At 36.5% G+C, this 18506-nt stretch overlaps 1 protein-coding gene across 2 annotated transcripts in view; it reads left to right on the forward strand.

The window, feature by feature from the left end:
• LOC105674929 (adult-specific cuticular protein ACP-22-like) overlaps nt 1-10518 on the forward strand; it is a 110400-nt gene extending 99882 nt beyond the window's left edge. For both annotated transcript variants that reach the window (XM_012371617.2, XM_012371618.2), the window contains 2 exons: nt 7607-7847; nt 9723-10518. In XM_012371617.2, coding sequence (XP_012227040.1) covers nt 7607-7847; nt 9723-9880 — 399 coding nt within the window. In that variant the 3' untranslated portion in view covers nt 9881-10518. The remainder of the gene's footprint in view (nt 1-7606; nt 7848-9722) is intronic.
• Nucleotides 10519-18506: the final 7988 nt, after the last annotated feature.

An 18506-nucleotide genomic window follows, 5' to 3' on the forward strand; every position in this document is an offset into this window, starting at 1 on the left:
GACACTTTTTTAATAACGACAGGTTTGAGAATTCGCGGTAATAACTGGAAAATTTTTCCCACCGTAAAATCTTTTTGGAAAAATTAAAAAGCTGTCAAACCACTAGAAAAAGTGTACAATCAACATTATTATTATATAAAAAAATCAACTATTGTTTTCATTTTGATGATAAGTACATATTTTTTAATAAGAAATCTGTGAAAATTCTACGATTAATCTTTAACATTTTTGTTTTATGCTCCAAGAGATTAAACTACAATGTAACAAATATATCTATCTTTCGAATATGTTACATTTTCTTTGCATGTCTGATAGATTTTAATTCTAATTTCACTTCTTACTGATACGTTCCAGCTTACGAGATCATAGTGTTAAAAGCGCGAGTAATAAATAAAGTCGCAGAGTGTAAATTAAAATAATCATGACGGTCTTATCTCGACTGCACGTAAGTAAATCATAAATTCAATCTCTCGCCGCCGGCAAAAGAAAATGCAAATTTCGTTCTACCAATGCTCGCAGTGGCACCTCGCAGTTCGCCGATCAATCATGCGCTTGCCACCTTGCCCCTCCCCATGCGCGTTACTCTTCTGAAAGTAATTAATATAAGAAACAGGCGCGGAGATAGCGGCATGGGCGGCAAACGAGCCGCAATTAAGGCGGGACGATGCGAATCGGATAACGGCCCCAGTTTAGGCGGTGCTTTCGGGGAAGCAGCCGAGATATCAACGCCGGTCGTCGCCATCGGGTATTAACCTTTCGCGCCATCGAATCGCACTGAGGGTGCTGTTTACAAGGGTTGGTAATCCACGACGGGGGTATACCTTGACTTACATTAACTTTAGTGGCGGCGCTGTGAAAACCAATTAACCCAACTGGCCCAGCGTGACCTCAGACGGTGCCATCAGGCCGTAATCGAGACACTTGGAAAATTAGCAATGTCCCGGAAAATGTTTCCGGTCATTAGTGAGAGCGTCTCGGTACAAATATCGCCAGATTATTCGGGGTAAACTTTCCGGAAACAGCACTAGGATGAACTTACGCGGAAATCTTCAAAGCTCAATTGACATTCCATCGTTAGCCGCAGTTTATTCTTCTCTTCATCTTTATTCAAACTTCGAAAGATATTATATGGCTGTTTTTCGGCAAATCAATATTATTATAAAACCGTGGATTATAATTGTAGATTTTGTTTAATTGAGTAATCGTCTATGGCTTGAATTCTCTCTAATAATGTAAAGCGAGTATTTGGATCCCGTGAATATTTGACAAATAGATTTTATATTCTAGTCTAGATAAATTTTTTTAAAAGTAAATATAATTACTTAATTAAATGTCAAGTGTATGTGTAGAAGAAAACGTAATATAATTATATAATGATAGTATGTTTAGTGATCAAAGAAATATGTATATGTTTTCATTCTGCAATAACACGGCGAATTTTCCAGGTATCTTTAAGTAACAGCAAAAAGCTTTTACTTTTTTATTAAATATGTTCAATTTTATCAAGTATTCAAACAAACTCTTTTACAAATAATTAATTGCAGTGCAATTGGTAATACAGACGATTATCATGCATGAATATTATATAATATTTTTGTGAAAAACCTTTCACACAGATTTATGGTAATATTTCGTACTCGTAGCTCTTTCGTTAGCGCAAAGCGAGGCAAACAGAGCTGTCGCAAAATATGCAAACACCTAGCTAGCGAAACACACAGGTAATTTGTGCAGAGCTTTTGATTCGAGCACGCGCATGCCCGCGCGGAGGTATTCGTTCTGCGAATCGCTGCGTCTTTCCGCGATATTTCCATCGAATTTTCGCGTTTCTCTTCGTGTTTCTCAGCATCCTCCGCCCGCATTCTGTGTGGATGGCTCTCCGTGCACCCTTCCGTCTCCATCCGCTTCTCGGCGTGCTTCTATCTCCGCGCGCAATTACACGAAAAGTTTGCGGCAAATTCTGCCGGCAATTTCGCGGCGTACGAGGATGCTTCGGTTGTTTTGGGATTCCGGGCCGCGAATAGGGGTCAAGGAGGCGGGTCGCGGCGAGTCGCGCGACGCTGCATCGCGTTATGTCTACGGCTGACGTTGAAGCGGAGATCCTGACCCATAAATGGACGAGCGTCCTCGAGAGCGCGACGGAGACGACGACGACGGAGAGAGTCGCTGGCGGCAAGGGTGGCTCGAAATTCGCGGACAAACAGAACTATTCGTCTTTCTCTGGGCGGAACAATTTCCTTGGAATTTATCCCGGAGACACTCGATTGCAGTTACACCATCGTGTGGAATAGTTGCGATGCCTTGGCGCGTGCGCGACCGCGAATAAAAGGTGGAATCTCGGCGTCGCGTTGCACGCGGACGATGAACGCGAGCGCTAATCTCCGCGATTTATCCCGAGGGGAGTCTCTTAGCGGCTTCGTGCCGTTTAACATCGGCACGCATTTATCGGCTTCTGTATATCGCTTTGTCGTTCAGCAGCTTCGACGAGAAACGCGTGCGTTTGATACACAAACTCGTATTGGCGAAATCCTGTGCAACGTGATTGCTAATTTGATTAAAATTGTAAATTTATTTGCGTAACTTCAATAATTAGCACTTTTGTAATTGATATTTTCCTAAATATCTAACGTGCGCTGATGATACAAAAGTGAGTCAAAATTTTCTGGAGCATAATAATTATTTATTATAAAAATTTAAACAATATCTTATTTTTTTATATAATCGTGTTTTTCTATTCACTTTTTCCAGCGCTCCGACTTTTCGATTTTTTCGAAGAAAAGGTCGGAAAATTGTTTAATTAAAAAGATGTCTTATTCCGTCCTCTATGCAATTTCAACTTGACATCATCAGGCCATGCATTCAAAGAACATTTGAGAGATCTGAAATGTGTAAGGAATATGGTAAAACATTTTTTAATCATGCTTAAAAAGCTGCAGTGTACAACTGGATAATTTTGTAGCAAAAGATATTTTTCCGAAGAATGAAAAAGTTGCCAGAATGTATGTTGAAAAATATGATCACACATAGAAATGAGCTATTATTAAAATTTCTACGATAAATACTCATTTTGAATAATTTTCCAGAAATTTTTTTACATTGCAATTATCGCAATTTTCATATCTACATTTTATGACACGATAGTAACGCTGCTCGTTCGAAAGTGTCTCACTGAGTATATCATTATTCCTTGATCGTTTCGACGTCGCGCGCGAATACGCGTTCATTAAAACATTATTAAAATACTAATACACCTCTACGCCCAGTTTCCGCGCACAGGCACGACCGATGGTCATTAATAATACTGTCGATAACAGTCGACGGCTTATTAAAAGGCGTCATAAAATTCAAATCTTGTGAACAGGTAAGAGAATAGTTCGTTAAGTGAACCGCGAATGAATGGTCATTGTTTCGCGCGTGCACACGCGCGACATGAGCTCGTGCGCTAATGAGGAAAGCGAAAAGATGGAGTTACACAGCTGCGAACGCAGACGCACGAACGATGGATTTTCTCGGGGCGGGGCGGAGGGAGTAAAATGAAATGAAATATCGTGATTTATCGTCTAACGTTACGCGTCAGCCAATTTGTCCTGTGCGTGAACTGTCTCGTGTCGCGAGCGCCTGTCCCATGGGACGCGGACGAAAACACGGATTGCATTTCATAGAGTGGTCTCGATGGCCCGTGCGATACACGCGCGCGCGCGCGCGCGCTCGCTGAATTTACAAAATTTGTCTGGGGATTGCACACGTGAGTGCGACTGACGTGTTCGCACCGAAGATACGCCGATAATTGTCCGCAAAATGAAATGACAATTATCATGGTCGGCGGACGAGATCTTCACTGATCATGCGGTGTCATGGAATTATATCGCTGAATTACATCACAATGCTACATCTCGCATAAAATATCGACATTATCGTCAACTTCATTTTTCGTTCAAACGGATATTTGATAGAGAGTGAGACACAAAAATTGCTGGAAAGTTATTTCGTTATTTAAAAAAGAAAAACATGATTTACTATAAAAATTTTAACAATAGCTCATTTTTCTGCATAATGTTTTTCAGCACACTTCTTTCAGCGATCTGACAGCTTTTCGATTTCACGAAAAAATAATGCTGGATTTGAAAAGTTATCTTTTATGCATCGCGGCTTTAAACTCATTATTATTCATTATTTTTAAAAAAGCCTTTTATCACATTTTTTACACATCCTTCACCGTTTTTGCGTAGTTTTATAGTACTACAATCGAGACTGTATAAAAAATAAGACACATTTTTAATGCTGATTAATTTACAATTACGGTAAACAGCTAAATAATCCCTTAACGAAACATTTTTTTAAAAATTTTAAAGCTACCGAATCGCTGAAAAAAAGTGAAATTGGAAAACATGGCGATTATGTACAAAAAGTAAACTATTACATGACTTTTTATAAATACATAATTTGTCATAATAACTTTTCTGAAACTTCTTGTCTCACCCTCATAAATTAATAACAACACTTTATAATTTGTAATGCTGTTTGAGATACTATATCCAATGTAGCTGCATTTTATCATAATTACCGTGAGGATAGCGCTCTCTCTTAATATCGCTCGCATTATCACTCGCTTATATCACAATTTACTCGTCGGAGGTAAGCGAATATAAACTTTCAGCGTAAAGGGCCGTAAAAAGAGGACTCGGTGGCGCGGCGCTCCGTCATTTTCCTTATACGAGCGGCAAGAGTCATCACGGTAGACGAGAAATTGAGGGCGCGAAGAAGCTGCCGCGCTGCTGTTGCTGCAGCGTGCTCGCAATTAGGACGAAGACGGAGACACTTCAGGCTACTCATTAACTTCGGCATGAACCGGCGGGCGAGAGGCGCGTCAGCCGGTCGGAAGTCGGAGTGGTATAACAAACCGGCCGGCATCTTGCAGAGCCCCGCCGCACGATGTCATCCACGACGTTCCTTTTATTTCGCCGGAATGTCGTCGGCAAATCTTATTTAAGGCAGATTTATCGCCGCCTGGCTCTCTCTGAGATCGAGGTGGGATATTACGCCTCGGACCCCGGATGCGCCATTCACAATGCGACTCCTCGACTCAAAAAGTGTCATAACTCAAAACCTTGAGCGCCTCTTCGAGCACTTCCGCCGCTCCAGCACATCGTGTGCCAGAATCCGTCCTCTCGTCGTCTCCATCCCCCTTTCGCGCTCCCTCCCTCCCTCCCGCCGTTCCACACACCTTTCCATTCCGCGCTATTCCTCTGTAGTACGAAAGAGCGAATGAAGTCTTTCATTTTTTGTTAATATAAGCGAGGACCACTCGGTAGTACATAGCGTTTTGCAAATTTTTTCCGCATTTCTCTATTTCATTTCCGTGCAGCGAAGAGCACCTCACTGGAATTTTTCAACGTTTGAATTTCTCCACGAAATCTAATAGAACGTAGAACAAGGTGGAGGGTTTTTTCAAACGAAAATCAGGGAAATTCCGTTAAAATTGTCCGGACTGGTTCGAAATATTAGGCAGGATTTGTCAAATTGCAAATTTCTAACTTTGCTTTTGAAAATAATTCAACGGAACACTATCATTCACTGCGTGAGCTATTATTACAGACTGTTATTGCAGCGCGATCAGTTGAAATTTGCCATCAATATGCCACCCATGCTGCTGACGTAAACAATCCGCGCTGTCAAATTACGATAAAGCGATTTTAGCTATCCGTTGATCCGAAAGCGACAGCTACAATCGGTTTCTTTGTCTCGATGCCGTTTCCCCATTATCTATGTCGATTTGACTCCGCGGTATATCAAATGGGAGCTTGCGTAAGGGGACGCATTAAGAGAAATGGACCGTAGGAGGCGATGTTTTTTGAAGTCGGCCGGAAGAAAATCCAGTATCTCGGTCGACGCGAGCGTCGTCGCGCGTGACGCTGCCGTTCGATGCCCCATCGATCGCGCGCGCGCGCGCGTGCACGCCATTCCGATCGATGAGCGCGTGTCACGCGGGGCGAAAGAAACGGAACGAGTGTCCGGCGATCCATTTTTTCGTAACTCCTCTTCCGCAACGAGCCACGGCTCCATTAGTCTGGGATTGGCCGATGCGCGCTCGAACGAGCACACCGCGCCGCGCTTTTTGCGCTGGCCGGATCGGTTGAATAATTGTGTTTTGCAACGTCCGCGCGAGCAGGGGGGTGCGGGAAACGCTTAGCCGAACTCTCGGGCATGGATCCAAAGAAGAATTAAGCAGAGAGGAAACTCGAAAAGCGGATCCTATAAAAGGAACAATGGTGACGGGCGAATCGCGTAGTTTTTGGAACAATCGCGAGTCACGCGGATCGATGAGAAGTTTGCGAAAAAGGGGACGATCTACGACCCTAATTGGTGCAATGGCTTTCGAAGTGAGTGCACATCGCGCGATTATCTTACTTATCACCTTCGGATAGCAGCCAACTTTAGCACTCTTTTCTAAAGAGGCGTTAAAGTCTGTGGGTCAGCATATTTCGATCGTTGCGCAATAAAAATCAGGCATGTCCGAGAGAGTCGCACTGGAATTTCTCCGTATTCCAGTTTCTCGACGAAATCTAATGTCGAATTTAACGTAGAATAATGTAAAAGATTTCTTTGTTTCGATAAACTTGAAATACACATCGTTAAAATTAACTTTCGATGTTAAAGATTCATCAATTCATTCAGATTAATGTGTGAACCGACAACATGAAACCACAATTCAGTTTTCGTGGATTAAAATTAGTGGAAAATTGCTGAGGAAAGGAACGAACGAAATGTGGAAATTGCGAGTAATTGGATAAACTGAAGCGGAATTTGATTAGTTCTCGCGATCAAGATTGGAACAAATCTACTTTTTATTGTACTTTTACTGCACGTATGTAAGACTAGAGATCGCACGTTTCCTTTTATTTCAAAATTTCCGGCGAGACTAAATTAATTCTTCTCAGACAAAAATTGACAAAAAGTGTAATAACAGAGTTATTTAATGCAATTAAGTAAACAATGACGAAGATGCAGGAGATTAATGAAATGCATTTCATTCTCAAAGGGAGTAAAATATAAACGCAAGTATTTTCAATTTTCTCTTAACGCAAAGAAATTTTAATTACATTTTAATTTGCAGCTCATTTAATAAGATATTGTATTTAACTTGGAGTATTGAAATAATATCCACATTTTATATTCTTTAACGGAGTTCTCGATAAAAGAAAGAATAACTTCATATTTTTCTTACATCTATCATCTCTCATCTGTGTAGTTTCTCTTTTTTTTTATATGAAAACCTATTTCCTTTATCATGAGCTTTAACTTCTAATAAATCATCTATTTGTAGACTTTTTACTTGTTTTCTTGTCTCTCCAACGTAACTCACCGACGTAATGTTTCCTATCTTCTGTCAACCGATACTCGCCGTTATAATTTTTGTAACAAACAATAAGTTTTTCTCATCTTTACTTTCTTTCGAGAATTCTATTTAAATTGCTTTGTTTTTTGTTTACCAGCAACACACATGAACTCTTCTACTATTTCAATATGTTTATATTCTAGCGTGCTTAAAATTTTATTCTACGTGAAACTCGTAAGTGAATTTGATTAACGAGATCATGTTTCTTGTCAGCTCGTCCTATTCGTATTCGCACTTTCGACCCTGCTTTTGATCAATGCGACGCCGGACGGACACGCACACTCTTTCCAGCATTTCCATGGGCCGGTGGCGGGCAAGGAGCGCGAAGTCACCTGGGATGACGATCACGGACACCATCATGAGGACTACGTCGCTCATCCGCATTATGCCTTTTCATACGGGGTCGAGGATCACCATACGGGCGATTATCACGGTCAAAAGGAACACCGGGATGGTAAGGTTGCGCGTTGTTTGAATGGAGATTAATCTCCCGCTGCTTTAGGGAGATCCCACTTGTCTTCCCGTACGTATACCGCGAGCGGCAAGAATAAGAATAACCTACTTACGTACGCGGAATCGCGATGTCGGGCTCTGAGGGAGAAAAAGCTGACAAATGTACCAGGGTGAACGTAGGACAGACTGATTGTGCGAATAAAAGTGGCAACGTGACCTTTGCTTGAGCAATTTTATAATGTTGCTCTTGGAATACCTAATGAAAAGCCGCGACACGGTAATTCGTTTGACTTAACTTACACACACTTTATCGAACGTTAAGAATATTTTATTGACGACGTTTACAGCTCCGAAAATGATTTTAAAGGGATAAGAGAGAATTGAAATATTATTCGGAATATTATAAATAATACTTGCATTCTTTTCAACGATTTTATAACGCTGCATTTTATAAAAATAAAAAGATTTATCTTGTTGTAGCGAAAATGTACAACGAATTATACTTGTGTAGTTATTTTCTCATTATTTATTTGAGCAACATTTTTTGATAAATACTTTACCACCAATTTTAAACTCATAATAAATCAATCTCATTATGTAATAATTATAATACAAAAACCAAACTTTGTAAATAAATTTTCTTAAAATAACATAAAAATTCTAAAATTAACATAAAATAAAAAAAACTAAATTAGAATAAAAAAATTTAATTATAAAATAATAATTTTAGAGACATCACATTTTCAGTGGCCCAGTTTTCTATAATTTCGTAATGGTATTTCTACAAAACGCGATTTTTTCTATATAAAACGAAATCATCGAGCGTCGTCAAGTTTTAACTGGAGCGGGAGATTTCGTAGCAACACGCCGAGAGAAAAGTTAGGAACGATAAAAGTGCTGCTAAAAAAACCACGCTTGAGTATTCCCGCCTTCAAAGGCCGGGATAGACGCGCGCCGGCTGAAAAGTTTATAACCATATAAAGCTTAGATAGCAGCTATTGATAGAAGGGCTTTCTCTGTGAGCAACCGTGAGCGCGCCGTTCTCATCGTCGCTAACGCGAAACTAATTAGTCTAACTAAGGCCAATTACAAATCTCGGTTACGTTGTTTTATAGCGAGGTCATAATCTAAATTTAACAATGTGCGTTAAAATACGCTTTAACTATTACATCGTGGATTATGAAAAGTTTATACTTTAATGGAAGAAATATCCGCAATTCGATTGAGCTTGAACGAGTGTGCGCAAATGCATGTACATCGGATTATAAATTGTGAGTTATTAATTATTACACTTGATAAATAAATCTCGCTTAATCATGTCTATTTAATGTTTCATGAGAGATATGTTTTTGCATTTCAATATTGACTATATAAAATATACATAAAATTTATATATTATACAAAAAAAAATACATAAAATAAGAATGTGAAGTTAAATTTAAAACGTTTAATTAAAAAACGTTGTAGAGTGTGGTTTGGTTCTAAACAAAATTATTTGTATTTACAATCTCTATGCGTTTGCTATTTCTTACTTTGCTTAGATACAAATTGACTATTAAAATTTATTAGATTTGTAAGCGCAATTCTATTTTTTTAATAATAAATTCAGAGAAAAGTGTAGTATTCAATGAAACATTTTTGACATATTGCGCTCTAAGCACTTTATTTTTATCTACAATCAAAATATAATAGAATTTTTTATCGATGAAATATAAATAACGCATTTCTGAAAAGGGCGGAAGCGCTTTATATTCCGTCGCATTCGTGTAAATCTCAATTCGTCTCCATAAAAAAGAACGATAACGCGTGTCCCAAATGTGCCAGCTTTGCGTGGGGCCAGCACAAGACAAATAACTCGCACGCCGACGTTTTGCAGGCACGGAGGTGTTCGGGGAATATACTGTGAAGGAACCAGACGGCAATATCAGAACGGTGAAGTATCGCGCGGGCAAGGACGGATTTCACGCCAAAGTGCACAACAGCCACCGAAGCGATGATCAGCAAGACGCTCATCATCACGACGATTATTATTAAAAGCTATATATTATTTTCTGCCAAAGGCACGCGATAATACCTTCTCACTTTAACGTCCGTTGTTCTTGCTGAGTAATCGTTGACGTTTCGTTTATATTACACTCATTAAAGGAGCAGTAAAGGTGCATCTTAACATTGTCGTTTCCTTTTTCTCAGTAAAATAACTTGTCTACGTTTTACGGCTAGTTTCGCAATAGAGTCCTTGCCGTGAAAGCCTTTTAATGTTGCGAAGTGGCTTTAAAGCTGTTGCGAAAGCTCAATAAGCAGATCGGTCACGCAATTATCGGGCTGAATTTCTTCGGAAGAAATAATTATTTCTTCCGAGAAAATTCAGCTAATTATTATCGAATTGGATTGTTAGTAGTTCAATCGTCGGATAAATTTATTTTCAGAGAGAAACAGTCCTGCGAAAATTCACGGTGAATTATAATTGCAATTTGTCTCCTGTATTTTTAATCTTCAACATCAGAGTGTTTAATGTGGATTACATTAAAAAATGTTCGAATGAACTAAAAAAGTCTAACATTAAAAATTAACTGATTATAAATTATAAAAACTTTTGTTTAAACGCTCGCAACAGAAATTTTACGTTTACACAAAAATGTATACTTTACTGATAGTTTTTATATATATATATTCAAGAAAAAACAAATAAACATAAAAATATGCAATCTAGCACTAAATCAACATTTATTTCTCGCGACAGTCGGTCGACGGACAATCAATCGATGTAAAATTGTTATCGAACATTGAGTTACTCATCTCATGAAACGAAACAGAAAGGAACTTCGCGAACATCCACTTTTTGCTCACTTGTCTCAGCCTTCGTATTACTCGAAAGCTACTTGTAAATGATTACCGCGTACCGCGGTGGAAGCATATCGCGATAGGCATTCGGCAAATAGACGTAATACTCGAAATTCAATTTGTTACATGGCCTATGCAGGTCCGGATATTGTTTGCTCCAAATTACTTCCCGTTCTCCCGCGAGAAACCCGGGATCGCAGAAATTCGTAGCTGCAATCGAAAACCGATATGCGGAAACAGCCGAATGCCGTTGAAATTCCAGAGGACATGACGTTTTTTCACGAAAGGTGATGTTCGTCCATCATCTGATTCAGTCGTTGCTTTACATAAAACAATTAAGAAAATATTTTACTTCAAAATTGAAGAAATCTCGATTTTGTTTAATGTTTTTAATTTTTAAAATAAATTTCCAAGAGATTTTTTCAAAGAATAGAAAAAGATTATCACAACACAATATTTTTCAACATTTTTTAACTATTTTTTTATACCTATTCAAATCGAAGTTTTGTAATGCATTTTTATAAAATTAAAATATTTATTTTAAAGCTATTTTACTGTTTTCAAAATGTTTCATTTTTTTCTTTTATTTTGATACGTTATTCAATTAAAATTCATTCAAAATTAATAAGAATTTTTTTGATTATTTGATGTTAAATAAATAAAACTGCTACAATTACATAAATTAGCGATTAATTAGCGATGTATTTTTTTTTATTTTTTAAATTTATATTTTAAATTGTAAAAAAAATATTTTATATATTGCCATACAGAAATTTATAAAAATTCTTCGAATATAAATAAATATGTGTATGAAACATTTGAATAACGTAAATAACAGTTTTTATTTAAAAAATTTCTCAGATTATTTTTTCACACTTTAGAATAAATATTTGTTATATTGTAATTATTTTTATTCTAAAATAAACGGATAAATTGTCGTGTATTTATTAATCAATACTTGTGCAAAAAATTAGATAGATATTATATATTGACATATTTTCATGAAAATTACATTACACTGAGAAAATCAATAGTAATCATACAAAATTGTATTGCAAAAAAATGACAGATATTTTAACGCGTCACGAGTGTAACACCTAATTGCATTTAATACGCGACGATTGTATTTTTTATCTTTTTGATGGCTTAAGTTAATCGTATTCTTCTTATTAATCAAATATAATAACATATATCGTTATACATTTTATTTATTTTTTAACTAATAATACTACTCTATTACATTATCGGATATTACTTATATATAGAAATATTGTTAAAACACTTTAAACACAAATGACCTCTATAATATAACATCTATTCGTGCACAAAATATATATATATATATATATATATGTATGTTTATGTACATATATATATATATATATATCGTGTCTCACCCAATTCCTTTCCGCATACATGAAACATAGAGAAGCATGAGACATGTCTTCCCAAAATACAATGAAATCTCCCCCCAAAATCCGTACATGTCGATATTCCATTCTGGATGCGTCTACATGTAATTTAAATTCGGTACACGGTCGCACAATAAATCACCAAACACAATCGGGAAGAGTCGCGTGGTAAACACCTGATAACACACTTTCCATAACATGCAGCATTATAGAAAATAGAAGACTTGCTGAGCTTATACCGTTAATTGCGACGATGTTCCGCGTTAAACATCATAATAAATCGAATTCCGAGCTGGTGAATGAAACGGGCTTAATTGCATTTTGATATAATAGCCAGTATCCGCCGCACACGCCACTGTTATCAACGATCGTGCGCTAATTTTATTGTCGGAAAACGACACCGCGCTAACAACTCGCTAAATTTATTATTTCTCTGGATTATCTGCAAGCTCTATGAGCTAGACGTGGATTTATGTTATATATTTAGTACGTGTACTTATAAATTAGTAAATATTTTATAATGTTAGGTAAATCGTTTTATATTTCATAATTTATCGTCGCTGTATCCAGTTGCACATATCATGATAACAAGAGAGTGCACTAAACAGAAGCATATGCAAAATGCAAACCGCAGAGAATTCGTTCTCAGCGCATGCTGTTACGTCAATTTTTTGCGAAGTTTTAAAAATCCAGCGTGCGTGTAGAATTTATAAATGAATGCAACGCATATACACGTAAGCTGTTACATAACTATTACACTACAGTCAGCTGAATAATTGATGAGTAGTAAAAGTAATAGAGAATCGGGCGAGGATCACATTTTCTCGTCAAGCAATTAATTCCACTCAAAATTTTTATCGATATATTTGTCACAGGTCGAAACAATCGTCGCACAAAAGAATTGCATAAAAAAAGTTTTTATTTTTTGATGACTAAAAATCTTGTAATAAGAGCAGAATTTTTTATAATTGATTTGCGAGATATCATCGATTCGTTCGCGCCCCGATTTTATAGGAACGAAATAATTATACACGTGTATACCTATACGTCCCACATGTAATTAAAATTCGCTTGTCGTAGAAAAGCTGGATAATTTCCTGTACATTTCCTGTCGCTTTGGCGTAGTCTACACGGGCACATTTTTTATATTCATGAATGCGTTTCTGTCCGATTACTGAATTGCGAAAGTTAAATAGCGTTATTCAACGCGGAAAGCATTGCAACGGTTACGGAGTAACTCTCACCTGCTTTATGATGTTTCCAGAGTTCAGTTAAGCTTACAAGATACGAAGATATAAAAAATAATGATGCTGCGCGGCATTGTAAGGAAAAAGAGAACGGTACGATGAAAGAAACATTTCATCGAAGAAGTTTAAAGACCGTTGGCTTTCGGTACGAGTTGAAATATTCAAATCTCTTTTCCTTTCCCACAAAAAATGTGAAGTATATCTGAAATATTTCATGTAAGATTTACAGTCACGTGCAACATCACGCTATGAATTTTTTCGCAGACAAAACATAAAACATATAAAAACAACATATTTTTGTATACCTTTATTATATTAAATAATGTAAAATTTTTATAAATTTTTTAATAATAATAGAATTAATAAAATTATCGTATAAAATTTTATAATATAATTTTATAATATTTTATAATATTTTATTAAATTTGAAAAATATTCCTAAAAATTAAAATAATATTTCGCAATATAATATCAAAAAATGTAGTGTGTAAAATTATGGCTTTATATTAATCGAGTATTATTTTGTAAGTTTTTCGAGTATAAAATTTAATTTTACGACAAAGTTAAGAAAACTGTGCAAAAGTCTTGGTTTTATTCTTCCTGCTGCGTTCAATAAGCCCTTTTGTTTCCTTTATACATACTTATACTCTGTATGAGCGAGGAGGAATGCGTACAAAAAAGTCCGGCAGCTTCATTATGGAACATGGCAAACAGTGTAAAAAGAGTTGATCGTTGCTGTTTAATTACCCAGAATAAGTGGCTTATAAAAACGATAAAAGCGACGGATTTTCAGTATCTCTCATTGAAAGCAACGAACTATTAAATTTCCATTCAAAATAATGAGATGTGACTTGCATCAATTATTTTGTGCGCCGCAAAACGATGTTTACTAATTATCTTCGCTCCAACGTTCCAACGTTGGAATAAATGTCGGTGGAAATGTTGCGAAAGAAAAAAAAAAAAAACTGTTCTCAACGCTTTGCTGGCAATTCATGTGAATGCCGGCTTTCAGACTCGTGATCTAGCGTGAAAATACCGGTCGCGCTAAGATGCATCTCCGGTATGTATCAACCATTTCTCTCCGTCTTTTTTGGACACAACCACGGATCGTGATCGCATTGAACGTGAGCGCGAACAAGAGAGTCACGGACCTCTTCACTAGTAACCGCAAATTACGTTAGCAAACGAAATTCCCGTGCGGACGGGAAGTTCTTCGCGCACCAGAACTTCCACGCGACTGCGTTCTTCAAGTCCTTTTTCGCCTCGAGCCAGACCCGACTGGCGGAAGATAAATCTTTGTTTAAAGTTTTCGGTGCGCTGCTCCGGGAAAACGTTGCGCAGATATTTTAAATGTTATCCTAACTGGCTTTACATCGCCGGGAGAGGGAAAAAACTATCCCAGTTTACTTTCTCCTCTCCTCGCTTCTTTCGCGCTGATATTCTTGCTGCTGATGGCGGGACGGAATTCCTTATGAAAGTAGGCATCTAGCAAACCTTTTCATAGTTAATGTTACATCACTTTCACACTAAACGATTTCCCGTTGTTATGGAAATATTCTTGAGTTCTGTAACATTACGTTCAATCATATTCAATTGTAATCTATTGTGAAATTTTTTAACATTAGCATTGAGATTAAATAATGGTGAAAAATTTATTTGCCGTTAAAATTTACAAAAAAAAATACGTTAGATTTTTGTGTTATATAAAATTGTCAAATTGGCAATGCCGAAAAGTTTCTTAAAGCGACGTAAAAAGATGCTTCGATGTTTATCTACGTAAATATGCATTTCTCATCTGCATTTCGCAATTCTAACGAAATTACCTGTAAATTTTGCAATTGCCTTGCGATACACATCGTATGTGACATTTTCGAATAGCTTTTTACCAAAAGTACATTTGAACAAAAAAAGGATGAATTAGTGATAGTGTATCACAATGGCAGTCACAATGTTTTCAAAATATTTAACATTGTAGCAAAGCACGTTTTTTGTTTTTTGTTAAACACACGGCGGTCATAAACAAATGCAACGGAACGAGCAGTTTTTATCGTCGACGTACAACGTGTGTTCAACACGTCATTTCTGCAAAACGAAGAATCCATGTCTCACTGGCGAAAGTTTATATTCGATAGAAATATTCCCAAAAATCTTTTTATCTATAATTAACTTATAAATAAAACATTACTGCAATGCGTAATTACGCTTATACATTATGTAACCTGCATTGATTATAATAGCTTTAAAATCAGAATTAATATTTATTTCCGGCCATTTTGAATTTACATGGACAGAAAAAAAGAATATAATAGTCGTCATATCATTTACCGATGTGCAATATTGTTTTTATTAAAATTGTCACTTAATTGTTGAAATAATTGCTCTATTCTCCTTTTCTCCGCGCATGTGTTAAATATCTGCAAGTCAATTAATAATTTAAATAATTAAATTAGTAATTTAATTGAATGAAATTAAATATGAATTATTGAATGAAATTAAATTGATGTTCACACGAACGACAGTGCGTGCTAAACGCATGCATCATATTTGCATCAATCCGACAACTTATTAATTTATTTCGAGACGTCGCGCTGCTAACGAATGTGTTTTCAGGATGTGTGCGAGAAGTTTCGGGACTTTGTCTCGATTTTACGGTCCGATACCAATTGTAGGTCAAGACTGGCTCGAGTCGACATTAAGACGGAATTTACTTGTCGCCGACTTTGCACTCAGCGAGTTGTACTATCGGCGACGTTTACGCAAAGGAAATACAGCGCGAGAACAGGAAGGAACTCCACTTTCGAAAATTACTCGTAGATCGCAAGAATTGTTTACTCGAATTGTTTACGCGCCGTGCTGAATGTGTGTATATATGTGTATAGTGTGCACACAGGCGCTCCGCTTCTTTTTCACGATCAATCACGCTGGATCGCGTAAATATACACGCGCAAACATCAGAGCTCGTCGAAATACTTGTAAATCTATCGCATTCGCGGTTGTAGTTACAGAAATGATTGTGCCTTCAAACCGAAGGAGAAAAAAATTTTTTTTTTTTGCGGTAATAGAGTTTAATTCCTATTGAAGTTCTATCGAAAAGCAGCTCCGTAAATAATATGTTATTTTATAATATATAAAAATATTTCTTAGCTTCTTTAAAATCTTTCTTGTTAGAAAAAATTTTTTCGTAAGATATAAACAAAGAAATTTATTTATAAAATATAAATACAGCGTAATTATTAACGTGCATTTATATGTGTACAAAATATATTTGTTTTATTTCTTATTTTTCTCGCTCGCTCGCACAAGTTATCGCTGCTCTATAAAGAAGAACAGCGAGTATTGCTTTGGCGTTACACAAAACAGTTTCATCGCCTCTCATAAGAAAGTTCGCCGGTCATTTATCCCTTCGGCCTCTTGAAACTCCGTATCGGGTCGCCAGCGAAACGCGGATCTGAAAGAAAAGTACATGGACTACGCGAACTAATGGTGGGATCCGACTTGACTCGAGAAGATTAAACGAAGACCGAAAGAGAGTCGGAAGTAGAACGAGAGTGGAAGCCCGCCCGCAAAGTGAAACAAATCGCCGTGAAGAAGGCCGGCGTGCCAACGTAGCCGTTGATTTTTCCTCTAATGCCGCCATAAAAGGGACAGAGTTCTGACCAACTTTTTCTAACTTGACCTCTTTGCACATTGCATCCGACTTATTATGCCGAGAGGAATTTTTACTACGGAAATTTGCAAATAGACATTAATTATTTATTATCATTTGTTTCTCCGATAAATATATTACCATTCAAAAGTTTGAAACGTCCTGTAATTTTTTTAAACAAAAACTAGATGTAATTATTCAAATAATTGATATTTATTTATGAACATACATTATTTAAGTGAAGCCTAAAATTAGAGCAATTACATAATTACATATATATTTAATATTCGAAATTACAATTGATTATAAATATAAAATTATATTTTTGCAAAAGGATAAGCAATAATGAATTTGATCATTTCGTATAATATCAAAATAGAAATGCCCAAAAATGAATTACTGATTGAAATTGTGTTAAATGATTAAACCGAAAAAGGAAGATTTACAGTATAAGTTTATAATATAAAATTTGTAGTCTACGGTTATAAAATAAGAATTCAAAGCTTGAAGTTTGAAAGTAAACCCAAATTTCTTCTTATTTTTAAGATTTTATTAATGTATTCTCGATTTTATTGATGCTTACTTCTGTTAACTCACGCTACATTTCTTATAATTCGTGTTTCATATCTTGCTTATTGTCGTAAAAAGTACTTTGTCTTTAACTACCGGGACATACTTTTCCCAAAGCGTAGTAAAATGTTTATCGCTTCGCAAATTAACCAGAATCGAGCAACCTATTATACATTCTTTATCTTCGCTCAGTAAGCGCCGGCGATTTGCTAGTCTCTCGTAAAACTCCTAATTACAGAATACTTTATCTTATGTTTACTGGCAACTGGCATAGCCGAAACCTTTTCCTTCTCAGAAAGCAATTAAAAGTTTTCGGCGTGTTTTAATGTTTGTTGGAACGAATAAAAACTGTACACATTAAATTAAAGTTTGTAAACTCGCTAGTGTGGTAAGACTGCTGCGTATTTTAAATTACATCGTACGTCTTTCAATTCGTAAAAAATAATATCATTATTACATTTTTTTTTAATCGTTAAATGACATGAATTTAATTTTTATGTCTTAGAATCTTATATCATACGCGGGCTTACATAATAGATTGCTATTGACAGACTAGAATTATGTCTATCATGTCGAGCATATGAGTCTAAATCGATCAATGAACTGCAAATCTACCAAATACAACGGCGCGCATACTAACGGCTTATTAGCCATCAAAAATATTTATATCTCCGCAATATTTAATTTGGCACTATATGCAAAGCGCGTGCACAAATGCGCGTGCACAAATGCGCGCTAAAACGCATCGACATATAAAAACAGCGATTAAAATTATTTATGTTCAATGACGCCGGCGTCCCGCACGATCGCGAAATTTGCATTTTATCGCTCGTCGCTTTTGTTTGTTGTATTATCGCATGCTGGACGCGTCGCGCTGATGTATTTTATTACGATTTATCGTAAATTCGACGACAGCCCTTTTCTACTACTTGTTATCGCTCTCC

The sequence above is a fragment of the Linepithema humile genome, chromosome 2, assembly GCF_040581485.1.
Source record: "Linepithema humile isolate Giens D197 chromosome 2, Lhum_UNIL_v1.0, whole genome shotgun sequence".
NCBI classification, from domain to species: domain Eukaryota; kingdom Metazoa; phylum Arthropoda; class Insecta; order Hymenoptera; family Formicidae; genus Linepithema; species Linepithema humile.